Source organism: Amblyomma mixtum, chromosome 8, assembly GCF_055824585.1.
Source record: "Amblyomma mixtum isolate Tamu chromosome 8, ASM5582458v1, whole genome shotgun sequence".
Lineage (NCBI taxonomy): Eukaryota > Metazoa > Arthropoda > Arachnida > Ixodida > Ixodidae > Amblyomma > Amblyomma mixtum.
Window position 1 is genome coordinate 60072571 of NC_143019.1, and position 27258 is coordinate 60099828.

Sequence of the window (27258 nt, forward strand, 5' to 3'; positions counted from 1 at the left end):
TGATCACAACAAAACTAACGGGGCAAAAAATCCATGCACCCATTGCTGTGCTACGCTTTCCACGAGCAAGGTATTAAGCTCAAAACAGATTTTCGAGAGCCGCCGCGGTGGCTCAGTGGCTATGGTGCTCGGCTGCTGACCCAAAAGACGCGGGTTCGATCCCGGCCGCGGCGGTTGAATTTCTTTGGAGGAGAAATTCTAGAGGCCCGTGTACTGTGCGATGTCAGTGCACGTTAAAGAACCCCAGGTGGTCGAAATTTCCGGAGCCCTCCACTACGGCGTCTCTCATAGCCTTAGTCGCTTTGGGACGTTAAACCCCATAAACCAAACCAAACCAACCAGATTTTCGAGAAAGCAAGGCTGAAAGTTCTAAGCTAGCACACACTGTCTGTGTGTAGATGATGACAAATATATTTATTTGGAGTGCTTAAAGTTTATTTTTTGGTGAAATATTTCAGTACAACATAGAAACAGTGGTGGAGATGCCAAAAAGTGTACTTTTCAAAAATCAACTTTTTTCGCAATTTTTGCGATCTGATCCCCACATCCCCCCTTAAGTGTCCCCTCCTGTTTTCTGTCTGCCAGCGGCAATTCATACCTAGCTGTAAGTGGGAAGCAAGTGAGCAAGTGAACCTTTGTATCTCTAATGCAAGTGTAATAGTACGGTGCCTCAGGAAAGCAAACTACTTACGTACCTGCGTTTTCCCTTGGCAGGTCTAGGCAGTTGGCACCCACATTTTGCACTTGCACTAGAGCAGTTCACCTCTTAGCATGTTAATTTGGCCTGATGTTACCGCTGTCAATTTTTTTTATCCATACTGACGGCGAGGCCACTGATTAGGGCTGTGAAGTGGTTAAGGACTGCGGTCCCCATATTGCCCTATCAACATGCTGAGGAGTTCATTATTAAGGCGGAAGCCTTTAATGCCTCATCGTTGTAAGCAGGAGTTGTCGACAGAAAATGTCACGCTTTTCAATTGGTCGAAATGCTCGTGACGTCACAGTGCGCGAATTTCAAATGGGGCCAATTGTACTTTGGCTAGTAACCATGCAACCAATCAAAGGGATCGTATAGTGATGCTGCAACTAAGTTGGACTGAGTTTAGTTAATTGCTTAATTAATCAATTAGCCTAATTAAGATAGAGGAGAATGAAGAAAAGAAAAGAAAGACGCGCGCCGCAGCGACAACAGCGTCCGCGGAAAAAAAACGCTGCTGAAAAAACAGATAAGTACGAAGCCGCGTTCGCTCCACCACCACGCACTTCCCCACTCAGTTCGACGTTGCTCGTTTCATATACGTTGTGTCGAACATCCTAGACAGTTCCAACAATTGACAGGTGAATGACAGAACACGATGGATAGAAATACAATAATATAAATAGGAAATAGCCTAATTAACCTTTCTAGTTAGACCGCATAAATCAATAAAACCGAGAACGAAATTGGTCAAGTTGGGGAATCGTACCAGGGTCTCCGGAGTGCGATACGAGCACGCTAGCCACTCCGTAATGCCAACTGAATGGTTTGGAATGAACAAAGGCGCGTCTAGCTAATCCGGCGTCTTCGTTCACTCCCATCTTCCCCCTTTCCCTTACGGCGAGGTGCAGGTGTCCACCCAGATATGCGAGAGAGATACATTTCCTTTCCTCAAAAAATAAATTTACCGTCCAGCAAGGCGTACAGCCGAATTGGCGATGGCGTTCTGTGGACTCCCTGGCAGCGTTGCAAGACGCTGTCGCGTTCCACTCTTACAGGCGAAGCTTAACATGTTAACCACACATCAGTAACACACGCAGACAGCCAATGGACGCGTCATTCGCTGGCAGCACTTGAATCATCATTCACAACCACATTCGTGACAGAATGCTGTACTAAGGCTTTCGCCTTGCACCACTTTAGTCGCCAAAGTGACTCCTAATTTTGTTATCTTTTCAACAGACGCATCCGTTTTTCTTTTTTTTTTTTCTTCAAAAATTACCATCCAGTGGTTGTTTTTTTTCTTCTCGCTCTTCTTGAGTCAGTGTGCATGAGCATCTGATTCCACTTCCCTGTTGCCTTAACTCCATAAGCACCGCATGGTTGGCAAAGTGAAGTATATCTGCACTTAGACCAGTCATAAATGAAATGAAATTTAAGCGCACACGAAAAACGCACACAAGAGGAGATACACACAGGACAGGTGCGCTTAAATTTCATTTCATTTATAGCTATGCACCATCTAGCCCAAACAGAAGTTTTGTTAAATTATTTAGACCAGTCAGTCTGTATGATGTACACTCGGGCTGTAATGAAGTATGGACGTTGAACCTCACCTTATCACTCACATCAGAGATACAGTGATGCATAACCGTGTGATGGCCGAAGGTGCATTAGGCACGGATTGAAATGCGTTTAATTCGTTCCACTTGCTCGCATGCATTCACATAGAAGCAAAAGCGAGAGTATGCGTGTGCAAGCTGTTCACATTTCATATCGACCTGATACTAGCACCTGTGAAATAGATGTTGAAATAGTAAATGAGCAACTAGGGGCATAGACTTTCTTACTATTACCTAGAGGGAAAGCTGGCGGCGCTGCACTTCAGCCACCATGGGCGCTCAAAGCATCATGGGGCGGTGAGCTACTTGTTGCGAGACAGTTGTAGTTTTTCGGGAACACGGAGTGGCACTACTAAGATGTTTCATTCCGAAAACGCTGTTCGTGTGTGCGCAGACGACTTTCGCGCAAACGCAGTGTGCAAAAACCATAGTAGTAAAAACGCATAGACACACGACGCCAATAAAAGGTTTCACTTTTCCGAAATGCCATTAAAAAACTTCTTAAAGTATCTAAGCAACAACATTTTTTTTGAAAACATATTTACTTTTAAAAATGCGCCTGTTAATTACGAAATATTAGTTTTTATAGTGTTCATTACTTGGCCAATAGGAGAGCGAGTCGTCTCTTATTTTGGGCAAACTTTGCACTTAAATGCTTTTCTGCTCGTTTGTTGCAATCATTAGACAAGATATTGAATGTTAGGACGTTTGTAGTTATCAAACAGTGTTATTTTTTAATTATTTTTTGGCCAAAAGTTGTCGTTCTGCAGTCGGTAGCTCACCGCCCCATGATGCTTTGAGCGCCCATGGTGGCTGAAGTGGTCTTGAGGGGCCTCCATGCAAACTCCCATAGACGGGCTGCCAGCTTTCCCTCTAGGTAATAGTAAGAAACTCTATGGCTAGGGGTGCTCACATTATTAACTCCCTGGCAACTCATATGGTTGAGATGTTTGTACTGTGATGACGCTCTCTCCAAAAGGCAGGAGTGGCACAGAGACTTGTCACACATACGGTGCCCGCTCGTATTCCAGTTTTTTGGAGGGGAAAAAAAATTTTTTTAATGAGTGCACGCAGGCAGAACTGGTGGAGCCATCTAGCCAGCACTGAGTCTCCTAATGCACAACTTGTGCCATTACTATATCAGAGATGAATCTTCTAATAACTCTCGCAGGGCGACGCGCGGAGCTGCTGGACCAGCCAGCCTCGCAGCACCGCAACCTGGAGCGTTTCTTGGAGGGCCATGACAACCTGAGTTGGCTGCACGACATTCAGATGGGGAACATGGGGAAGGCTGCAACCACACTGCACCGTCTGGGCCAGCGCGAGGAGAAGCACATGCTTCGCAAAAAGGTTGGCGTGCTTGGCTTCAGAGAAGCCGCCCTGGGACATGGGGTCACCTGTCGTTATGGGCTGGTGACTACTACAGCAGTCAGCTGCCAAGTTCATGGTTGTGGAATCGAATCCCAACCACAGCAGTCCCGTTTTAGTGGAAGTGATATGCAAAAATGCCGGTGTGCTGTCTGAGGTCAGTGCACACTAAAGAACCCTAGGTAGTCAAAATTAATCCATGCCGCCGCGGTGGCTCAGTGGTTATGGTGCTCGGCTACTGACCCGAAAGACGCGGGTTCGATCCCGGCCGCGGCGGCTAGAATTTCTTTGGAGGAGAAATTCTAGAGGCCCGTGTACTGTGCGATGTCAGTGCACGTTAAAGAACCCCAGGTGGTCGAAATTTCCGGAGCCCTTCACTACGGCGTCTCTCATAGCCTTAGTCGCTTTGGGACGTTAAACCCCATAAACCAAACCAAACCAAAATTAATCCGGAGACCTTCATTACGGCACCTCTCGTAGCCGATGTGCAGCTTTGGGACGCCAAGCCCCACATACCATGCTATCATGTTTGAGGTGAAATGAGAGGGTGGTATTCGGGTATCAGAATTTCGATGCACTCTAAAGAGCCCCAGGTGGTCAAAATTGTTCCGGAGACTTTCCATTATAGCTTGCCTCATAGCACACAGGGTAGCTTTGGCACTTGGCAATCCATTAACCACTATTAAGTTTTCTTCAGTGTTCAGGAGCTGCTAGCTGGCTTATTTTACCGCGGCGTCTCGATGTGTGCTGTCAAACTGTTGTTACCCTTCTCTTATAGAGCAACTTATGGCTTTTTTTTTTTCTTTCTTCTCCTACAGTACCTGCTTAGCCACAGCAAGCTGGCAGCACTTGCCAGTGATGAGGGACCAGAGGCATATGCTGACCTCATAAATGGTGAGTGAAAATTTGTGTGAGCATACGGAAAAAAATTAATGGTGATTACGCAACTGGTAATGCGCTAGCTGGGAGGCTATAATTTTGCATGCAGAGATGCCAGTGTGGGGTCCCTGCTGCCTCTCCCTCCCCTGGTCATGCTTGGCTGCATGGATGCTAAATGACTATGAACCCAACCTCATTTTTGCTTGTGGAGAGTGGTGTGTGTACATTTTACTAAACAGGGGAGCTTAAAGAATGGCTTGCGTCAGCACACGATGAATACCTTGTAGGATGGGTTACAGAACTCTTCCCCTCTGTGGGAAAAATGCCCGTTTTTTTGTGTGTGCCTGTGTGTGTGTGTGTGTGGGGGGGGGGGGGGGGGGGGGGGGGGGAACAGTCCAGGAACAGTGTGGTTTAAAATATAATGCAGTACACCAAAATGAAGGTAGTTAAACACGTTTCAATTGCACAAGATTCATTACACATATTTTATTACAAAATTCTACTACAACAAAAAATTTTTAGATAAAATCTGAACAGAACTTTTAAAGATATGCCTGCATCTGAAAAGAAAAAAAAAATGAAAATCTCTGGAATATGCAAGACATTTGCTTATTTAGTAGCAAATACCGTATAAATGAATGCAAGGACAGCGCCAGTGTATGAGCTGCACCCTGTTTTCCCGAAGGAAATATATATATTTTTTAAATCCTCGTAAGGAACGCAGTGGCATGCTGGAGGAGGCAGCAGTTTTGGCCGTCAACTTTGACGCTCTGCTATTTTCACGGCAGCTCAAAAATTGCCATCACACAAGAAAAAAAGCAATAAAAGGGAACATCAGCTCCAGAGTGTAATTGGTTTAAATTATTTTTTGTTTCTTTTTTTTCCCCCCACAGACATCAACAAAGAACAAGCACTGATCACGTATCAGGAGTCGCTTCCATCTGAAGTGAAAGAGGTGAGACCTGTTCATATTCATGTTCATGAAGCCCTGAACTGTCTGGTATTATTTTTTGTTGTTGTTTTCTCTGTTCATTTTCTTCGTCTACCTTTTGATTTTTTTTTTTATTTTATTTTCATTCCTGCCCCTGTGAAGCGACAGATATAAAGCAAGGCTTGCAGTGTTAACTGAACGCTTTGTTTGTCCGTTCTGTACCTTGTGACATTGTTCACGATGCATGCGCAATATGTGCAGGCATACTGCTTGGACCCAAAAGACATGCCAGTGCTTGGCCCAGAAGAGTTAATAGAAGTGAGTAGCTCCACATTGTCCGCTGTTTTCTACACTGTTTGATTGGTTTTGTGACCTCCATGGAGCTATGCATCATACCATTTCCCACAGACTGAATCAGAATGAACAGTCCTTGTCGGTTTCTTCAAACAAGAAGTCACAGTTTGGGGAACCAAAGGCCATCAGTGCGAATCCCTATGATAACTAGTACTCTTATGCTCCGTAACGCGCTAAATCATTTCATATCACTCCGGACATTCTACGCCAATTAGGTGGTCCACAGTCTGTGTACCAATGGCCGCGGTGGCTCAGTGGTTATGGTGCTCGGCTGCTGACCCAAAAGACACAGGTTCGATCCCGGCCGCGGCGGCTGAATTTCTTTGGAGGAGAAATTTTAGAGGCCCGTGTAGTGTGCGATGTCAGTGCACGTTAAAGAACCCCAGGTGGTCGAAATTTCCGGAGCCCTCCACTACGGTGTCTCTCATAGCCTTAGTCGCTTTGGGACGTTAAACCCCATCAACCAAACGAAACCAAACCGAACCGGTACCACCCACTGGTCCCACTTGAATAACCTTGTGCTTAATACTAACGTGGCCTTGATTAGTGAGAGTATTAGAGCTAATGCTCTAAATGGCTTTCTGCCCAATGCTTGTTAGTCTATCTGCTTCCTCATAACTCTGGAGCTGCTTTGCTATTTCAGTGTTGCTCTGTAATGGAGAAGGATTAGTGCTAGTATTCGTTTTGTGGTAAAAATAGTTGGTGCTTGACCGCACGTGCTGTTGATGCGCTGTTTGTGATGTGCACTGACAATTTCTGTTCTGCGCGCTCAGATGTACATCAGCGGGGACAATGTGCATGCCAACGAGTACGACTTTACCAAGGCCCTTGAACTGCTGGACTTCATCAACGACCCGGCGAGAGCCCAGGAGCTGCGCATGCATATCTGGTGTGCGGCCATCCTCCGAAACCAGTGAGCAAAACAGAGACATTCCTCGGGTTCGGTGCAAGGGGACCCTGTGGTTCAGTATCGTTAAATATTGCGGACACGCTGCCTTATCTCACACTCTGTGTACGGTGTTTATTGTGCGTCATTCTTCCGGCTTTGTGCCAAGTCTCACCTGACCTGTGCAAATTCTTATAGTATTAACTTATAGTATTAGTATAGTTGATTTTGTGAGAAATGTGATGTGGATTAGTATGAAAAGAACAAGTCAGAACAAATGTTCAGGCTTATCAAACTATATCAAACTATAATTTTTATTAAGCAAGTTATGGGTTGCCATGGCAGTTTACTTTTGTTCTCTTGGTATTCTTGTATGGTATACTCTGTTTTGTCCTTTTATATTCAGGCCGTTTTTTCTTCGCTATCTTTTTTTATTTTAATTTTAGGCATGTTTCTTAGGCAGGTTTTTATCTATTTTATTTTATTACATTTTGTCTTATTGGAGAGGTTTGCCTTTGCTCTTGTTCCACTTAGTTGCCCGTGAGTGCAGCAGAGTTTTCAGCCAGCATCAAGCATTCGCGCATACGCCGGATGGAGCGCATGTGGAAGCTAGAGGAGGTAGTTCGAGGAGGAGCACAGTGGTAGGTGTACTGCGTATGTAGACAGAGAGTCTCTCGAACTAGCTCAAATGAACCTGGCATCGATACCGACTCCTACATTGCATCACGTGCTGACACCACTTGCCAATATTTCTGATTGGTGCTGCAAAAGCCTGCTTATATAAAAAAACTGGCTGTGGCTTAGCTTGGTTAGGCCTGGTAATTGCGAAGCAATACGATAGGTTCTGCTATTTTATTGGTTTCCCATGTACTGACACGGCTAATGATGCATAGACGTTGACCGTTTTCGTCGGGCTGCATATTGAGCACGCCGCTTGGAAAGTCTTTCTTCTCGTTCTTCTGCCGTCTCCGTAGCTCGCTGATGCTTCCTCTTTGGCTGATGCTTCCTCTTTGCATTCTGCCGAAGTGTCTTGCTTGCTTGAGGCGGCATCTGATAGGCTTGACGAGAGGAGCGAACCGGCGTTGGTGCCTACCAGCCTCATGCTGCGACGGCGCGAGATGGGGCCCCGTTTTTTTTACACAGATGGTATGACGTCACTGCGCGCGCGGCGCCCCTGGTGAGAGGAGCGGGAGTTAGGCCGCCGTTGGTGCCTACCAGCCTCGCGCTGTGACGGCGTGAGATGGGGCCCCGTTTTTACACAGATGGTATAACGTCACTCCGCGCGCGGCGCCCCTGGTGAGAGGAGCGAGAGTTAGGCCGCCGTTGGTGCCTACCAGCCTCGCCCTGCGACGGCGCGAGATGGAGCCCCGTTTTTACACAGATGGTATGACGTCATGCCAAAGGTCATGCCAAAGGTCAAGTGGTGCCTACCACCGCCTCGCGCTGGAACGGGCTGAGGTGGTAGCTAAAGTAGTATTGCTTCACAATAAAAATGAGAGAAGCATAGACAACCTATCGCAACACCAAAAGGCTATGTTGGTATGCTGCGTCCATACCCGACACAGTGCAGATATACGTCGTGTTGAAGGAGTGTTCATTTGACCTAGCTTGCGAGACGTTTAACGTTTTGTCCACTCCTTACAGCTGTTGAGTCTTGAGTCCTAAATTAATGGCATGGCGCTGTCAACCAGGCCAGGTGCAGTGCCGCGTTCCCTGTTTCTAGAATGTGTCAGGCGAGGCCAAACACAGGCACGTACAAACCTCAAGGTGCAGACACTCGAGCTCCAAGCCGCCCATGAAAGATGACGTGATCCTAAATTATAGGCTGGCCAAGGAGAAGCCTGCCATGAAAGATGCCAGGACCCTCAAGTTCTGGCCCGGTCCGGAGAAGCGACCTGTGAAAGACGCATTAATCATATTTGTGGTTTGAACAAATCCATAAATCGCGATCATTAATAGGGAAATGCAGAAGGGAAAAACAGCTAGCGGTCATCGTCTACATTTCCACCAACCACCAATGTGTAATCGCTGCACATTTTTCCTCAGTGGAAGCATTTGCGGGCGCTGTGTAGTTACGACATGCACTGGTGGAGAAGGAACAAAAGGAGGACGGGCAACGCAGTGAAGTGCACACTGCCAACAGAAATAACAGCACATTAGTTGTAAAATGATAACTGAATACAGAACTACATGAGATATAGTATTTCTTTATGTCTTTGCAGAGACCGGCTGCTGCACACTGCACAACTTTGAAATAGCCCAGATTTTTTTTTGTTCTTCCATGTCAATTGCTGATGCTAAACCATGTTGGCGCTGCTTACATAGGGGTGCTAGGCTTGTTTTTCGCTTACATATCTATGTGCCTTCGAAATTTATCTGTAGAACCTCCTGTCCTGTAGTAAAAGCCACATTTCCTTCTTGTTTGTCCCTCCTTAACCTGTGTCTGTCATAGCTATGCAGCACCCACAAATGCTTCCATTGGACAGAAACGTTTTGTTATTTTTTTATCAAGGTTGGAAGTTATTGCATATTTTATTGCATTGCCCTGTCCTCTTTGCATTGCACACTACTGAATTTTAAGGTTTCTCATGTTTGAAGAACACTGTCAAGCATCTTTATGCCTTGTTTTTGCATCTAGTAGTTTTATTTTGAGTCCTCCTGCATCTTTATATCCTAGGTGGGAAGACTTGCCGACTGATGATCCTGTGAGCATCATGAAGGATCTTCTTTTCTTCAGGATTGCAGAGCTTGCCTCTACTCAGGGTAAGTTTCCTGTCACCGCCTTGCAGACTTTAATAGCGGCATTGTGTGTTGGTGCATGTCCAAGGGTGGGAAATGGGGGCAGTAGTAATTAAATACTTTAGTCGGCAGTTCGCAGTGACTACAGCACATAGTAAAATTGTGCACCTTGATGCTTGATTTAATTGCCTAGTTTAGTTACTACGTCGATGTCAGTATAAAGAGCCTTGTCATACTTTGTATCTTTCTAAACACACACGCGAAATCGCATGAGCAGGGGCTTGGAAAATGGCTGGCTCCATTTAAGCAACAAAATTAGGCGTACCAGCACTTGCCAACAAATTCTGAACGGAAGCTCGTAACATTGTCAAGAATTTGCGGTGTGGTTTATTCCTGCAGCCACTGTCGGCGAAATTTTCTGGTCTGTTTTAGCATCTGTTTTACGACTATATACTATCTGACTGTATGCACGGCTTGTACTGCAGCAGGTTGTTGTGAAAAGCGTGTCTCACTGTTGTTCTGTTTCTTTCTCCCACTCCCTTTCCACCTGCCTTTTCCTTGTATCCATGTGCTCTCGTCGTGCTGCACGCCCTTGTTGTCCAACAAAGGCCGGAACATGGCTGAGTATCTACCAACCTTGGAAGAGTTGCTTGAAATGCCAGACCTGCAGGACCTGGGCAGCAACCCCAATTTTTCGTTTATATTGGCTGCTGGCTACGAGCATATGCAGCGAATGGCTGCCTCGTAGGCCACCTTGGATCAGGCATGGGATTCCAAGGACTTTGCAGTGTAAAAAGAACATCTCTCTTGCCAAACTCATCTTACCTGTTCATAGTGTATTATTGTCAGATTTTTTTCTTTTTCACGACCGAATGCGTATTTTTGTTATTGTTTGGCTAATAAAAATAGTTTGTTCGCTGCTCAAGTCTCTCATTGTTGTCTTTTGCAAAATTCTGCAAATGGTTCCCTTTAAAGCTGGATTGCATGAATCTGTAATGTAATGTAATGTAATAATGCTGTATTTTCCGCAGTGTACAGTTTGTCCTTTTTTTCTTACGTCTTGAAGCCAATGGAAAAATGTTTTGATTTGGCAGCCTAACAACTGGTGCCTCAAGTTAGATTCATTTACCTCTTTGTTCACTAGTTTCTAGCTAGCACTTCAAGTATCTATGGTGAACTAGTGTGACAGGGTGGAATTGCATTTCTGCTAGGGTTTACTTTCAAACTAAAAAGCTTCCCGTGGGTGAGCAAGAAACTGATTAGAAATGTTTACCCAGCGCTACGGGACACACAGAAAACATGCCACAGGACAGGCGCTGCTGAACCGTGCTTGCTTTGTTCACGAAAATAGCCCAATCTAGGATAAATGCGTTGAATAAGATTTCTGGTCTGGGCTAGTTGGTTCATTGCTTGGGAATGTTGGCCCAGCGCTACGAGACGCTCGTACGTGTTTTCTTTGTGTCCTTGCGTCTAGCGCTGGTCAACATTTCTAAGCAATATGAACAAACTGTAATGAATCCAGACCATAATCCTCATTCAAAAAACTGAAAGCCTTACTGGGTGAATACGAGTCAAATAGATGCCTGCTGATAATGACTGCTGATGTGCCTGATAAACGGGAACGTCAGACCAATAAAATGCAGAGATAAGCCCGTCAAACCCTTGGAAAAACGGTAGCGGTAAAAAGCGGTGTACACATGAAACCGAAAGCGAAACCTTTTTCTTAAAAAAAAAAAGAGTGTATTAACGTCAGACAAATAAAATGCAGCATGGAAATGCAGAGATAAGCCCGTCAAACCCTTGGAAAAACGGTAGCGGTAAAAAGCGGTGTACACATGAAACCGAAAGCGAAACCTTTTACTTAAAAAAAAAAGTGTATTAATGGGAAAGATTATGTTGCACAATTCTTTGCGCTACAATGAAGGACTCTGGCACTGAATATACTGAGAGCTTGGTGCATTCGGAGTATTCGGCTTCCTTTTGTTTCGGATGAGTCTACTTCGGCCTTCTTCCGCGAGCCGCCTCATCGTATCGATTGGAAACAGTGATGCCGATGAAAGCTTAATTAGCGAGACCGCAAGTTGCCGCAAAAGCTCGCCATGTCTTGCGACTATGCGAGCGGGTTGTCCGAGTACGCCGACAAGGGCATCTGCGGCCAGCCGGAGCAGTTCGACGAGGCATCGCTGCTCGAAGACAAGATAGCGCGGCTGGCCGACTGGATGCTCGCCTCCAAACACATCGTTGTCATCACCGGCGCCGGCATCAGCACCTCGGCGGGCATCCCCGATTTCCGAGGTCCTCGGGGCGTCTGGACGCTGGAGCAACAAGGCGAGAAGCCGCAGATCAACATCTCGTTCGATGACGCGGTGCCGACACCCACGCACATGGCCCTGGTCGCACTGGCGCGGAGCTCGAAACTCAAGTTCCTCGTCAGCCAGAACGTGGACGGCCTGCACCTGAAATCGGGCTTTCCGCTGGAGATCCTCACGGACCTCCACGGTAACATGTTCGTGGACCGTTGCAACCAATGCAGCCGGCAGTTCGTGAGGAGCACGGCGACCAAGTCGGTCGGCCAGAAACCGACGGGCGAGCCCTGTCCCGTACCCAAGAAGAACGGCAGGCTGTGCCGCGGCCACTTGCATGACTCCATCCTGGACTGGGAGCACGAGCTGCCCGAGGACGGCATCGAGGCGGCCGACCAGCACTGCCGAGCCGCCGACCTCATCCTGTGTCTCGGCTCGTCGTTGCAGATCATCCCTTGCGGGTCGCTGCCCCTGCTTGCCAAGAAGACGGGGGGCAAGATCGTCATCTGCAATCTGCAGCCGACCAAGATCGACAAGTCGGCCAATTTGATCCTGCGCGCCTACGTCGACGACGTCATGGAGAAACTGATGAAGCGGCTGGGCATCCCGATACCAACCTACTCGGCTGCCTGCGACCCGACCAAGGGAAAACGCGAAACGCCCATGGAGTATCCGAAACTGAGATTACCGGATGCCAAGGCGCCGACGCCGAGAAAAAACAAGAAGAAACCCATAAAGAGGGAGGGAACGTCTCCGGTCGAAGCTGGTGTGCGTAAAGCGGTCAAGAAAGAACGCCGTTCATCTTCGACCGACGCGACCGGTTGATGGATCCGATGCTAGGGACATCGCGGTCTGGTAGCCCACTGACTTCAGTCATCCATTTCTCGTGTTGGTACATCGTGATTGTGATACGAACTTGGTTTTGAGCCCACCTTTTGTCTCTCCCACCTGTTTGTGGTGCTCCGGGCGGCTGTCACGTTTGTGACATGTCGTTATTGTTCGGTGTTATTTCGGTGTTGTAGTCCACCCACAACTCTCTATTTACACCACATAATAGTTGACCCACGTCATCGCATGCATTTAACGCTGAAAACTTTGTGGCGCAAAACATACGACTTGCGCTGCTTGCAGGGCCGGCATACTGTTTGATCATTCTTCCAGCATTGCAGAGTGGACACATTGGTGTTTAATTCTGCATGACACATTTTATTTAGTTTCTCTTCTTTTCGTTGCGAATGTAAATCACCCCTGAAATACTCCTTTGTTAATCACGAATCCCTTGGAACCTGGTGGCTTCTTGCAAGTGCTATTGCCCCAGAATAATTTTTTTTTACTTGGTGAATGAGAGCAGAAAGTTTTAAACTTGCAATATCTAGCTTTTACTTTGTCTACTTCCTCTTTTTTTTGGCTCACAGCTTTGGCAAGGCTGCCCCACTTATGAAAGCAGTAATGGACAAGGGTTACAGGCAAGCTTGAGGCAAGAAGGTGCACATCATCTCATTGGAGGTGCATTTTTATTAAAAAAACTGAGGTGGCATTTGTTACTTATCTTAACAAATGTTTTTTTTTTCTTTTGAAAACAGATTATAGTGCAACTAAGCCAACTTTTGTAAAAACATCTATGCCGTAATCTAGATCCTGCGCTGACAATATCTGGACCACCTACCAATCACATTTGTGCAGTCATATGCTGCTTGCCTATGGTGGCAAGTGACTGCATTTCGCAGATCAACAAGCACTAGAAAGGGTGCCACTGTAAGAAAATGAAGGAGAGCTTGGCTCCACATTTCATATTCAAGCAATGTGCTGTGTAGAAGAGAGCAGCTAGTCCAAAAAGTTGGTGGACCATACCCTCTGAACGTGTTCACTCGTGCCCAAAGGCTAGCGGGGGGCCTTCTAACTGGCGTAGTCGCAAAGATTTTCCATCAGTGCATACACAAGGCTGTTGCTGCATCATCTCTACTCAGGCTGGACACTGCATGGACACTGAATCTTTCACAGTGCATAAAAAACCCCAGACGGTCCAAGCCAACTCCATCACATCCATCACACTCAAGCTTCAAAACATAACAACGGGCCCTATATAAGGCTGCGTTATTTTAAATGTAGTAATGTGCCACTTGAACATACCACACAGTCGGGCAAGTGCACTTTTTAATCCCTCTAATGCTCGGCATCACGCTTAGTACGAAGTTCCACTGAATAAATTTTATATGAATTTTAGTGGGACACATATTTCAGTTAAGATATTTATGTCCCATTGCATGCCTCCCTACAGTATGAAAAACAAAGTTACGAAAAAAAAAATGAATAATGAACTCTTCTATTTCCAGTTAGGTTTTAAATACAAGAAAATTGTTGATCTCTGTATTGGATTTCAATGGCAGAATTGACATGGCCTTTGGAATTAAACCTAATTCAAGTGAACATCTGCTCTGAATACCATTCAGTTTATTCAAGTGGCATTTTATGGGAGAACAAATGATCAATCATTGCATGGTAAAAAAAAAAAATGGAAGTGTCAGTCATTGCACTATGCATCTCAGTAAGTTATTACTTTACTGCCTTTGACAGCAAGGAAGAAACTCCTTTTGCATGTTACCCACTAAAAAAGTGCTTAAGCAGTAGGGCAAAGGAGTTCCGATTTGTCCTGTGCTTCCATGGTTGAGTTTCAATGCGAAAGCAGTTTCGATGGAGGCAAAATTCTAGTCCCGTGTACTGTGCGATGTCAGTGCACATTAAAGAACACCAGGTGCTCGAAATTTTCGGAGCCCTTCACTACGTCGTCCCTCATTGCCTTAGTTGCTTTGGAACATTATAGCCCCATAAACCAAACCATTTCTTGCCTCATGAGTGGTGTGGGCAGGGTCTGTCACCACGGGCTGTGGACAGAGCGTGTCCTCATGAACTGTTGTCATCCAGTAAGAGTCTGATGTAATTATTATTTATAATGATTGAATGGAAAGCTTAAATGACCAGATAAAATAAGACAATTCATTTGATAATTACTTTGAGTAATTAAGAAAATTGGTGAATTGCTAGTAATTCCTCAAGAATTGAACAGTGATAAAATACTGAAATTAACAATGTATAAAACTGACCAATAAATGTCTAAGTAATAATAAATTAAGAGAACTCATTTATGTGTAATTATCTAAATAATTATCAATGATTCATTCATTACATTACTAAGTAACAGAGGAGGCAAAGGAACTCAAGTGCTCTTGCATTTCCGCACGTAAGAGGAGACTTAACGTACATCTTTAATTTTTTTGTTTTACCTTCCATAGTCATTGACCAGGCTGATTTTTGATCACTTACTGCATCCCACTTTGTATTTACTGTCAATGTTGAAGCGATCACAACACTGTTTTTATCAGATAAACTGGTGTGCATCAATAAAATGTGCAAAATCTGCATTTCAGCTGTTGAATACAAAGCCTTCATGACATTTCTGTTACACCTCTTGTGATGCATCAGTGCAAGTCCATAGCTTTATGATCACAAGCATCCAAGAGGCACAAAAATATGTCTTCTAGCCATTTATTTTGATCATGTCAGGTGCTGAACCCAGCAGTCCGATGTAGTGACATAGCGTATCCAGCGCTGAATGTTGCTGCCAGAATGCTGATCGGTCTTCAGGAAGCGGATCTTGAGCCCCGACGTTGACTGGTTTGAAAGTTCAAACTTCATGGAGATGGGTCCGAGCTCAAGCCTCCCAAATCCACCTTCATTGGCATTGGCAAGCTGTGGGGAGAGAATGAACACAGGTAGATATGCGTGCAATTGCAAATAAACATGACGTGTCCTGCCAAAGGAACCACGCTGGAAGTCTTTCGCGTCGAACACTCACCCTGAATTTCGCCACTGCTTCCGACTTGGCCTTCAAGCATTTGATCTTCCACACAATCTTTTTGTTCTCATATTGCAGCTCCGCACTTTGCTCCAGTTCATTGAAACGTTTCATCAGCCTGTTCAACACAATACAAGCAGGGATCAGTTTTATGCATTTGCATATAAGCTACAAATTCCATGCACCAAATTTCAGACATTGAAAACCTCCCTGAAAATGCTGCAAGCGCCACAAAGATGCATGCAGCACACAAAAATTATGGACCCCCCAACTGACATGTGGGATGCTCTAATAATGATAGCGGTGGAAGCTCCTTTGAGCCAGCTTTGGTACCTGCTGCATGCTAATGTTTGTTAGCACAATAAGCAGTTTTGCAGCACTTTACCTCTGCTTTTCGAGCATTGTTAACGCCATAGTAATCTTGTAGATCAGCATAGCTAGTAAAACATCCTTCAGTAACATTGTGCGTTAAGCAGAAAATTGGAACATGATTCTTCGCCTCATATAAACAGCAACTCGTACATCAATGAGTGCTCTACATGATACCATATATAGAAAGGCAGGCTACTGCTACTGGAGGCAAAGTTCAGGTGCTGTGGCTTGCATCATCACTTCAGTGCGCAGGCTGGCTGCGACAAACATGCAGTCTTTCTACTCTCCCACTTCCGCTGCTTGGCGGTTTGTGGCACGGCTGCTATGAAGCATTGAGGCATTGCATTCAGACGCCTGATGCAAGACCCCAAGCATGCAGGCCGCATAGTTATCAATGTAAAAAGTTACAGCATACCACATGTTCTGTTCAAGCAAGCCGGATTAGTCTGCATACACAAGCAAAAAATGGTTTTAGGGAACATGAGCCAAGAAATAGACAAGGACGACGCAAGGGGCGCTGCTAGTGCTGTGGAGGGCAGGTCACTAACCCACTAGTCGTGCAAGGCACAGGAATGTCCAGGGTAGTTCCAACAGCCTCAGATGCTGCGTTTCCTTCGCAGCGCAGCTTCACTGTTAAAACCAGGTCCCTGTCATGAAACCACGATAACACTGTTAACAATCAACACATTCACTAATGCACTCCCTTTACTCTTAAGAATGGCATGTCCTGTCCTAAACAACTCGCACGTTGACAGCTAAACAAGTCCTCCATCGATAAGTTTGTCATTTAATAAACATTACATGAATGAAAAAAAATGAGTGCAATCAGCTTTCTACTTCACATGGCTCTTCCACCCACATGTGGCAGTGGCTGCAATTATTTTCCATTGTGTGGAAAGCTTGAGTTAGCAACCTGAGAGTTTTCAGTTGTTCTGTGCACTGAATGTCAGGCTCAAGAACATGCTGTAATGAATGTTCCTGGCCTTTCTATGGCCTGCAAGTTCTGCATAATTGCACACTCAGTTCTCAAATTACCATCCAACGTGCAATGGCAACTGTATAGTTCTGTGTGATTCTGTTAATGGCAGTACCCTCAATGTGCAGCTGCATTTCAATGAAGGTTAATGCAAAGACATTTATGTGCCCTGTGATGCCAGTGCACGCTGAAGAAGCCCAGGTGGTCATAACTATGCCGAAGCCCTCCATTATCCTTCTAACACTCAGTCTCCTATCCCTTCCCACATAGCACAGTTGATGTGTCTATCAAAAAGCAACAGTTTTATGCACCTTTCCTTTCTTTAATCTTTTTTTTTTTTTTATGAAAAAATCTGGACTGCAGTGCTTCCCTGTTTTGTATCTGGGCTACTTACCCCACCGGTTTCAGTTAATGATTTCAAATTTGGTTCAAAGTTTTGAAAAACTGAGAACTTCAGCATTTTATAAAACCAGTAAAAGCTAGAGGTCATTGCACTGTGACTGGTGTCCCAAGATATGTGACAGTTACTGCGCCATTTCCTTTCCTCACAAAACAATTTTCATTTTTTCATAAAAGATGTTAGTTTGTTATGGTTTATGGAGGCACCTTTTTATTCCTCCACTCCCTCCTTTATCACTTTCCTTACAGAGCTGTCCACCCAGATATGTTGCACCATTTCCTTTCCCCAAAAAACAATTTCAATTTTTTCATAAATCTTTTCATAATTTTTAATAAATCTCTCACACATATTAATTTATGCTATGTAGGCACTTTGAAGCTGCGTGTGTGCAATTGACTTGGGCCTCACTTGCAAAACAGCTGGATGTATGTGCCACAAAAGTTTCATCACCTAGAGTGAGGCACCTCCTCGACTGCTGTGGTGATTGAGAAGGGATATCCATTGTTTGGTCTGGTCACACAGTACCTCAAAACTGGAACCTGTGTTAGCACACAAACACAGTCAACAAGAGAGCAGTGAAACAAAAGTATCTGCCATGGTCATGACAGTCAATGTCAGTTCAACTTCAACTCAAAAGAACTCAAAACTGCTCTAAAAGAAATCAAAAGTTCTAGCGGAGCCAAGCGCAGGTTCTCTTATGCTCAGATTTTTTAAAAGCTGGTTCTACTCACATTAATGCTATGGCAAAATATAGACTTCTCCAAAACGACTAATAATTCCAACTTTAACTGTCTGTACTAAAAAAAAAACATTCACTTTTACATTACTAGTACCCATGCATTATTATTAGCAAAACCTAGCATCGCATCTTCAGTGCATCAGCAGAGATGTTTGTCTAGAATGGAAGCTGAATGCATAGTGCAACCAGGGCATGCCAAGGCATACAAGATCAACCAATTCTTAATCAAACAAATCAGGTCTGAACTCACTTCTCCTTGGGGAGCTATGACAGTCAGGGTTCGGTCAACAGCAAACTTGTCACTTTTAACCGTTTCATGAAGGATGTAATTCGAAAGAACGACATCTGTGCTGTAGGATTCTGGAAGGTAAGGACAGAAAAGCTATAGCATGAAAATCTAGCCAATGAATTTTCGTGAAGTCAGTAAGGTCTCCAGAATAACCTCCAAGTGGCATCACTTCAGAAAGCTGCATTGGAAGGTTCACTTTCTTGTGCTATGTAAAGTATTAGCATGTGCAAGGTTCGACCAACGAAATAAAAAGTGGAAAATGCAACTAGAGTAACCTGATGCAAGAGACACCATTAATTAGATTAATTAAGCTGTGCATTAGACAGGCTGAGCCTGAACAGGAAAACACAGGTGAAATAGTAAAGATAAAATATGTGTAGGGCAGCCAAGACAGCACAGATGATGAAGCTTTGGCCACAACTACAGCAATGTTTTATACTTAATTTGACCAACCTTAACGAAAGATATCTTTATCTTATCTATACAGACGCTGTTCTTAAAAATTCAGCTGTAGTATACAACTCCATTTCTTGCCACAGAATTTCTTGCCCACATGCAATGCGTCAGAAAGTCACGTGCCACTAAAAACTGAACATTAGTGCAGTAGAACCACGCATACCTGATTCAGATGATGCAAGAACCAAATCTTCATTGAAGCCAAGTATGACACTTGCTTTGGACTCAAGACAACTTTTCAAGTTCACACTGCCACAGAGTGAAAAGTTTGTGACACTGCCCTGGTTTTGAAGAAATGGGGAAAATATGAGTAGTTTCATGCGCATTAAGTCAAGCAGCTATCATTACCTCTTTGGAAATTGTGGCGTAAATCTTCTCGACAACATCGACAAATATTTCAGCCCTGTGCTGGTTCTGAAAGTGGAAGTGTACCATGCATCATCAACAACAACAACAAAAAAAAAGTCAGCAACTGAAACAACCTTGATCTTTACAATTTAAAGACTTCACACCCACATCAAGGGAGCACAGCGCACTGAAACTGGTCACCTAGCACTTCCTGTAATACTGCTGGACATCAAATCTTAAGTCTTCACCTGGCCTTGCTCCAACCTTGACCCAAACACGGGCCTCAGAGCTGTAGTGTTTGGCACAATGGGCTTTGTATCCTGCAGGCAGAAAGAAGAGACAGTGCCACGGAAGTTTCATCGTCATATCAAGCAATGGCTCTATACTGGAAGCTTACTGTTGTCATAAGAGTGGATGTCAAGATTGTTTTCTTCAAAGCAGGCGTGTCAGTTGGCTCGCTGTAGATACAGGGTCGAAGAGAGGATAAATCCGTCGTGTAAATGTGTCCACGGTTCTGAAAACAATGAATAAAGCTGAATTATTGATTGACATTATGCCTAATATACAAGGGCTCCTTCACTGCCAGAAACATAGTTAAAGAGTGCATGCTGATGTGCGAGTTGGTCATGCAAGGGTACTGTGCAAAAAAAAAAAAAAAAAAGACAACAAGGACGGGCGACCATCCTTGTCGTCTTCTAGTTCATGTTTGTTTTGTTGTTGTTGTTTTTTCGCAGTGCCCTCGCTTAATCACTGCCAGAAGAATACTGCTGTATAATAAGACTTTGTAAAAAGAAGTCGAAAAAAGATGTTCACTAGCAAATTGTATTAACCATGTTCATGACCCCCTTACAGAATTTTTCTATTCTGCTGCCCATCGAGCAATGTGGATGATGGCACACCAGAATGGCGCGTGTTATAACTTACATGGTTAAATAGTAAATTTCACCAGCCCACTATGAGTATTGTTCCATGATGAGCATATCAGACATATCATAGAAAAACTTTTCTCACAGGGAAAAACGACAATAAACAGTTAAACTTCTTGCAACTGGTTAAGACATTTCAGAGACTCACATAATTGCAAATTCTGAGTGAAATGTAGTTCTGTTACTGAGAATCAACAGTGCGAAGTTTGCACTGAAGAATTTATACTCACCACTGTCTCTGATAATATTTCTTCAATAAGTAATGCATTTTTACGTAGGCTCTCTTCTGTGGTGGAACCACAAAAGTTTTTGATAAGCATATACAACCTGAAATCAAGGAAACAAAAATTCAGCTGCCAAACATACTTGTGCGCATTACTTCACTATAGTCTGACAATTTTAGTATGAAAACTTACTCATTTAAAAATTCAATGGCAGAAGCATCTGAGGCCACTGAATCTTCACCAGTTCTTGCACACAGAAGGTAATGAATGTTCTCGCGGCAAATGTGGTAAATGAAAATGTCCTCAAGCTTCTGAAAATACAGCAACAAGACAGTCTGATAGTAAAAAAAAAATGAGTATCTAAATTTCAGTTCAATGAATCAAATCTCACCCTGTGTAATCTTTTAGAGCACTTTCCATGATCCCTTACAAGATCACGGAACATGTCATCTATTCTCACCTTGCAAGCTCCTTAGAGTGAAATTCTTTTGTCAGTTATTCTGAGCACAAATTTCGTAACACATTTCATGTGAGACCCTGCTTCTTTTGTTTTGCACATTACCTTCATTCCATCCTTGACCGAGGTTCTATGGCAGAGTGTGTATTCCTTCAATTCTCAAAAGCCTTTGAAAAGGTTTCACATCAATTAATTCCTTCAAATAGAGTAACCTTAACTTTCGCCCTAAAGTTATTTTGTGGCTGCAGTCTTTCCTCACTAACCACTCTCAGTTTATGACAGCGAATAAAAATAATTCCTATTCTTCTTTAGTGGGCATTTATGTAAACAACTTGACATTTTCTTCTGCATGTCTTTTTGTGAATCATTGTCTTACTTACCATGAAATTATAAGAAAATTTTGATTTTTTTTTTGTTCAATAAGGTATTAACCAAGTTTTGGAACAATGTAACTTATGGCACATAGTGCTTAACATTAATAAGTGTAAACACGTGCATTTTTCTCGACTTAGCATCATAAAAGCCATTCTCCAATTTAACGATACCCACCTGGAGATTTGTGTTGTCATACAAATGCCTTGGCATGTATATAACTCCTAACCTCTCTAGAAACCAAATGTTGAAATTATAGCTGACAATAGGAAAAACAGCGCTGTGTCTCCTCTGTGTCGTTGTTTGTTAGCGCCTGGATTTTTCATGATGAATGTATACCAACTAGTTCAGCTTTCTGACCTGTCTGGAGCCAGAGATTCCTTGCACCATCCGCTGCGTCACAGGTCTAACCGCCCCGCTGTGGACTGAGGGTTAATTGGTTTGTTCATAGAAGGTCAAATCCTGCTTAGGGAGGGCGTTTGCGGCTCTGATCACCGAGATCAGGCCGCACCCCAGGCTACATTGGGCTACCACATCGAAATTGTTACCGTTCTCCAAGTTCTGAAAATTAGTTACTTAGCAAAATTAGCATCTGAACTAGAATCCGTACAAAACCATGCATCATGATTACTTCTCACTACAGCTTCACCATTATAATAACCACCTTGTCATTATCACTGCTTTCACACCGGAGTAATGTTTTTTCATTTATGTTTGTTTCACAAAATCTAACAAAACAATTCTTTCGTACTAACTACCCTTACATATGTTTCCGCGTGCCTCGATTATTGCCAAAAAGTAGGAGTTCCTTCATGTCAAACTAAACATATTTATTCATTCCCAGCACGCAGTAAACACTATACTGACTTCAATACTTTCAAAACTGCAGTATGTAATCTATTTATAAATTTTTGCCAGTTTTCATTGCAACTGTCTTCACTGTATGTGTTTGTTGTTATTTTCTGCCAGAGATTTTTATGGAGGTTTAGTCCCAAAGTGACTCGGGCTATGAGGGACGCCGTAGTGAAGGGCGCTGGAAATATCGACCACCTGGAGTTCTCTAACCCCATCACACAGTACACAGGCCACTGAGCCACCGGGGCAGCACAGCACAGATCGATGTTTCTCTTTGCCATTATTCTACTTGCTGTTTTTTTTCCCCTTCCAAACCTGCTGATGTTTTTCTGCTGCTTCGTTATTGCGTGTAATCCCACTCCCCTCTGTAATGCCCTCTGGCCCTGAGGGTAAACAAACAAACAAACGAACAAACAAGCAAACATAAACGAAGTGTAAAACCTCCTGCAAATAAGTAGCACTAGCTGCCTCGGTGGCTCAGTGGTTATGGCGCTCGACTGCTGACCCAAAAGACGCGGGTTCGACACCGGCCGCGGCGGTCGAATTTCGATGGAAGCGAAATTCTGGAGGCCCGTGTGCGCGATGTCGGTGCGCGTTAAAGAACCCCACGTGGTAGAAATTTCCAGAGCCCTTCACTACAGCATCCCCCATAGCCTTAGTTGCTTCGGGACGTTAAAACCCCGTAAACAAAACTAGAAGTCATATTTAGCTCATATTTTACCTTCTTTTTTTCTTGAAGGAGTGATGTGTGTGGTGTGGTGGTGGAAAGGGATTCAAAACTTTTGTAAATCAATCTTTCCTCACAAGTCATTTCGAAGTAAAGTTGCGTACCTGTACAGGACCACAGACCTGCCCGTCATTCAAGACGAGTTCAACGCATTCCTTGAAGCTCCTCACACTAACGTCATGTCTGTCTGGAGAAGTGAATCAAGGTTTAGAATAGTTTTTGCGCTCGTTTCTTTTTTTCTCCCCCACGTGCAGTCAGGTTATCGTTTCTCTAAGTTTAAAATCGCAAGGTACTCGCTAGGAAACCGACCGATTACGAAAAGGATACACTGACGATGTAGAAGAACTTGTCGTTTCGCGTCCACGATTCCTAAGTGAACTATCATGACGCCTTCCACCGGTGTGTTTCACGTCGGAATTGTCATCGCTGCGCATTTACTAGAAATCAACGTATTTGATTATTGATCTGCAATATAAACTCGGCAGCACACCTGTTTAAAGATTACAAAATTCGGCAAGCTAGAAATGCTATGCGCAAAATGTAAAGAGTAGCCAGAGCTGCAGAACAACGTTGAGCAGAACAGCTGAACAGCCGCTGAAGCAGAGCACGGAAGTAGAATTGAACGGTAGTGACGAATGCACTGATCTCCACTAGTGGAACTGGATGCCGCATCGGGCGCCCGAAAGTGAAGCCACCGGAAGTAAGCGGCCTTGTCCCGGAAGTCAGCCTTTGGCAGTGCATGAAATCGGACCTCAGCACGGTTTTTCAGTTCCAGTTTTGTTTTCCTACCTAGCATTTCGTCTTTTCGTCGTTCTCGTCTTTTTATATGACAATACCTACCTGTTGCGCCGTCAACTGAGTGAGGAGACCAGCGATGTCTTCGGGAAAGACGTTTCAAAAATAAGGGTCCATTGCATCTCAATGGGACGACACTAGCAGACGACAGGACGTCGCTACACGCTGCAAGTATGGATCGAGCCTCGTCTACTTGGCTCGGTGTCGTCTCGGTTGCCTAGCTTCGCCAACTATGCTCTTTACTGTGATGCTTGTTCCCACGCCCAAGCCCAAGTTATGCTATCGATGGGGGATAAATATAAGAAAGAATAGGTTGAAACATTCACCAGGCAGCTTACTTTGCAGCGACCATTTTACCGAATTATGTTCAGACCGAACCGGAGCGAGGCTAGGTTACTGTCTTGTGAGCTGTCGACGGTGTTCGGTTGGTTCACATTAGCGCCTCCAAAAGGTATGATACTGCTTCTTCGACCGAGCGTGTCATGTACTGTTTCGTATTGTAGCAAGTTAAGCTTGAATGGGCTTTTATTCGTGGTGCTTGGTGCAGTTGACTTCTAACAGCGCTTCTGACGCGCACTGCAGCATTCGTCTTTCTTGTCAGTCGTTCCTCTCGCGCTGTGCCTTTTCTTTCCTGCACGAAAATACGGTTTTAGGATGACCTAGCCTCATCGTCATTCCACTACTACTCCTTCACGCTCGGAAGACAAGAACATAGTGTTTAATGCACGTACTCCTTTGCCGCGGCAGGGTGAGACATGCATGACTGTTTTCTTCGGTTTCTCTGAAATTACAGGGTTCTGCACACAATGCTCACATTTCTCGCGTTAAGCTTGCTTGTTCCTTTCATATAACAGCAGACATTACACGAGAACAACGCAAAAAACTGAGAACGAAAGGGCGAAAGACGCGACTTTTTGCATTGAAATACACAGCAGACACCCGACTTCCGGGACAAGCGGTCCAACTTCCGGTGGCTTCACTCGCTCTCGTCTCGGAAAGCGGGAATGCGGCATCCAGCCACCTAGTAGAGATCAGTGGACGAATGCATGCTCAATGTTCAAGAATAAGTGGATAAATGATAATGGCTTCACCCTCTGTATTAGACAGCAGCTTGCGTCCTCTAGCCTATAATTTTTTTGTTACTTTTCTCGCCTATTTTGTTTTTTAAATGTCTAGTTTGTCTATTTTCTTTATTTCCAAGCCCATCCCTCACTTGACTTCCTCAACCGATCATAGAAGACCAGTTTTGCTTCTAGGTTATTTGTAAAATATTAAAAAAAACGTATGGCATCCAACGACCGCCTTGAAGCCTAGCCTCAAAAAGCAAAATTATAGTAAAAAAGGGAGAGGTGGTTTGGTTTATGGTTTATGGGGTTTAATGTCCCAAAGCAACTAAGGCTATGAGAGACGCCGTAGTGGAGGGCTCCGGAGATTTCAACCACCTGGGGTTCTTTAACGTGGGAGGCTAGCAAAGAGGGTTATGGAAAGAAAAATGATAGGTGTAACGCTAAGAGATCGGAAGTGGGTGAGAGAACAAAGGCGCGTTAATGATATCCTAGTTGAAATCAAGAGGAAGAAGTGGGCTTGGGCAGGGCATGTAATGCGAAGGCAAGATAACCGCTGGTCCTTCCAAGAGAAGGCAAACGTAGCAGGGGGCGGCAGAAAATTAGGTGGGCGGATGAGATTAAGAAGTTTGCAGAATACGGTGGCCGCGGCTGGCGAAGGACAGGGTTAATTGGAGAGACATGGGAGAGGCATTTGCCCTGCAGTGGGCGTAGTCAGGCTGATGATGATGATGACATCGCACATTACACGGGCCTCTAGAATTTCTCCTCCAAAGAAATTCAACCACCGCGGCCGGGATCGAACCCGCGTCTTTCGGGTCAGCAGCCGAGCACCATAACCACTGAGCCCCCGCGGCACAAAAGTACCTACGGTAAATGTTCACGAATTTTCATTAGACACCATACCGTGTACCGTGTTACCGGTACCGGAGTACCGAGAGCTTGCGCGCAGCCAGTGCGCGTGCGCAAATCTCATTGGCGTCGCCAGATGGCGCCACATACCCGGCAGCTGTAAAGCTTTAGGCAGCTGTGCTCGCGCCAGCAGCGTCGGCACCAATCAGCGAGTATTCACCGCCGGTGGGCGGGCTCCCGGTATACTCCGGTAACGGTAGCGGTAGCACGGTACACGGTATGCTAAAGGTGTCTATTAACACACACAGGACGTTTCGCTACCAAAGGACACGTGCAAATTGAAATGTATATATCACATAATAACAGTGGGGAAATACAAAGACGCTTACAGAAAATTCAGAGACCAGGTTTTTGTATTGAAAAACCTGTTGAAGTTATTTTCTATATTAATCATGGGGCTGCATGATGTATCATTTGTCAGCCAAGTTCTGTAGGCTGAAGCAAAGGTTCCAATATACTTGTTTTCAAAATTTATATATGGTACCGAGGTTCGTTTGAGGGACCACACTTGTAGAAAGATATATGGTCACAGTGAGAAATATAGATTTTTTATATTTGATAGCTTTGCTATATGTCAGGTAAACCAACATTGGCTATGTAACATACAACATTCTTTTGCAGCATTTGATTTAGGGTAGGTTAGCTTGAGTAGTACTTCCCAAGACAATAGAGCACTAGCTTTCCTGCCTGAAAACATTGATAAAGGGCCACAATTTGGCTCTATCGCACAAAGCAGATTCAAGTTATTGGATAGTGGAATGAATCACCGGCCTGTTGAAGAAATTGTCTGGTCAGGGACTCTTTTCCAAAGCAATTTATGCCACAAATGCTAAACGCAAGGCCTGTTAAAAGCTGGCTCCTACCCAGCAGCACCGGGGATTGAACCTGCAGCACCATCCACATGCCAGGCGCATGCCCAAAATTCTAGGCCACTGGCTAGCAATTACTAGGCAGTCTTACAATTTTATTTGTTAGAGTAATTGAGAACTCAAGCAGTGTACTTTTTTTTAAGGAAAAAATATTCGTACCAGTTACCTTTAAGTTCTTGTCCAGGACGTGTAGATGTTGTGGCAGTGGCGATGTTGTAAAGGGGCAGGCAAGATTAGCTTTGCACTGAAAATTGCAGAGTTGGTCCACCTGTATCGCGTAGTCTGTAAACACAGTGCTTTGCAATGGTTATCAAAAATTTGGCAGCAGCAGATTAAGCGTTGAAGATCCTCGCGCACAGCACAGAGTGGTGCTTGATGAACCAACTTTATGAAGATAGAATTTAGTGAAGGCAACGTCCCGACAAATTCGGTGCAGGCAATTGCGATACTCTATCTAAATTGCGTAGCATGCGGAAGTCATGAGTGCGGTCGATATGAGAAGGGGTCTATATTGACGCTGCAAGCCTCAGCAGAGTGTCCTCTGCTTGCAAGTGATGAAGGTGCTGCTGATACTTCTCAGCGAAGCAGTGGTGATCACAAGGTAGTAGCGCTGCTGCTCCAAGAAGCGCCATTGTGCAACTGTTATAAAATAGGCACATGGCAGTAAATTGGTGCCGTGCCACAAAAAAAAGAGGCAGTTTGTACCTGCAGCCGCACTCAATAAGTGTCAACCAAGGCAGCTGGTGTGTGTGAAATGACAAATGCTATAACCTGGAGAAGAAGACAGCTAATGAAGCAGAAGTTGCTATGAAACAAGCAAAAAAGCCATTGTAAACTACAATACG

At 44.5% G+C, this 27258-nt stretch overlaps 3 protein-coding genes across 7 annotated transcripts in view; 2 read left to right on the forward strand and 1 right to left on the reverse strand.

Annotated features, from left to right (window-relative positions):
* LOC149332672 (nuclear pore complex protein Nup133-like) overlaps positions 1-10396 on the forward strand; it is a 46252-nt gene extending 35856 nt beyond the window's left edge. For all 3 annotated transcript variants that reach the window (XM_089558248.1, XM_089558250.1, XM_089558249.1), the window contains 7 exons: positions 3491-3669; positions 4506-4581; positions 5460-5521; positions 5759-5815; positions 6625-6764; positions 9415-9500; positions 10085-10396. In XM_089558248.1, coding sequence (XP_089414374.1) covers positions 3491-3669; positions 4506-4581; positions 5460-5521; positions 5759-5815; positions 6625-6764; positions 9415-9500; positions 10085-10224 — 740 coding nt within the window. In that variant the 3' untranslated portion in view covers positions 10225-10396. The remainder of the gene's footprint in view (positions 1-3490; positions 3670-4505; positions 4582-5459; positions 5522-5758; positions 5816-6624; positions 6765-9414; positions 9501-10084) is intronic.
* A 1106-nt stretch (positions 10397-11502) lies between these two features.
* Positions 11503-13316, forward strand: Sirt6 (sirtuin 6). Its single transcript, XM_089558255.1, has one exon. The coding sequence runs from the start codon at positions 11576-11578 to the stop codon at positions 12602-12604; it is 1029 nt and encodes a 342-aa protein (XP_089414381.1). The 5' UTR covers positions 11503-11575; the 3' UTR covers positions 12605-13316.
* Positions 13317-15301: 1985 nt separating this feature from the next.
* LOC149332674 (uncharacterized) lies at positions 15302-23411 on the reverse strand. 3 transcript variants are annotated; one of them, XM_089558252.1, is made up of 13 exons: positions 23101-23411; positions 21552-21609; positions 20555-20673; positions 20369-20465; positions 19610-19726; positions 19461-19532; positions 19213-19278; positions 19028-19145; positions 18370-18479; positions 17831-17919; positions 16553-16651; positions 15633-15750; positions 15302-15526 (listed from the first exon to the last, which is right to left on the reverse strand). In XM_089558252.1, exons 1-13 carry the CDS (start codon positions 23205-23207, stop codon positions 15332-15334), a joined length of 1365 nt encoding a protein of 454 aa, XP_089414378.1. In that variant the 5' UTR covers positions 23208-23411; the 3' UTR covers positions 15302-15331. The 3 variants fall into 3 exon arrangements, with proteins under 3 accessions (XP_089414378.1, XP_089414380.1, XP_089414379.1); XM_089558254.1 differs by lacking the exon at positions 21552-21609 and adding an exon at positions 22878-22956 and having other exon boundaries at positions 23101-23410; XM_089558253.1 differs by lacking the exon at positions 21552-21609 and adding an exon at positions 22878-22960 and having other exon boundaries at positions 23101-23410.
* Positions 23412-27258: the final 3847 nt, after the last annotated feature.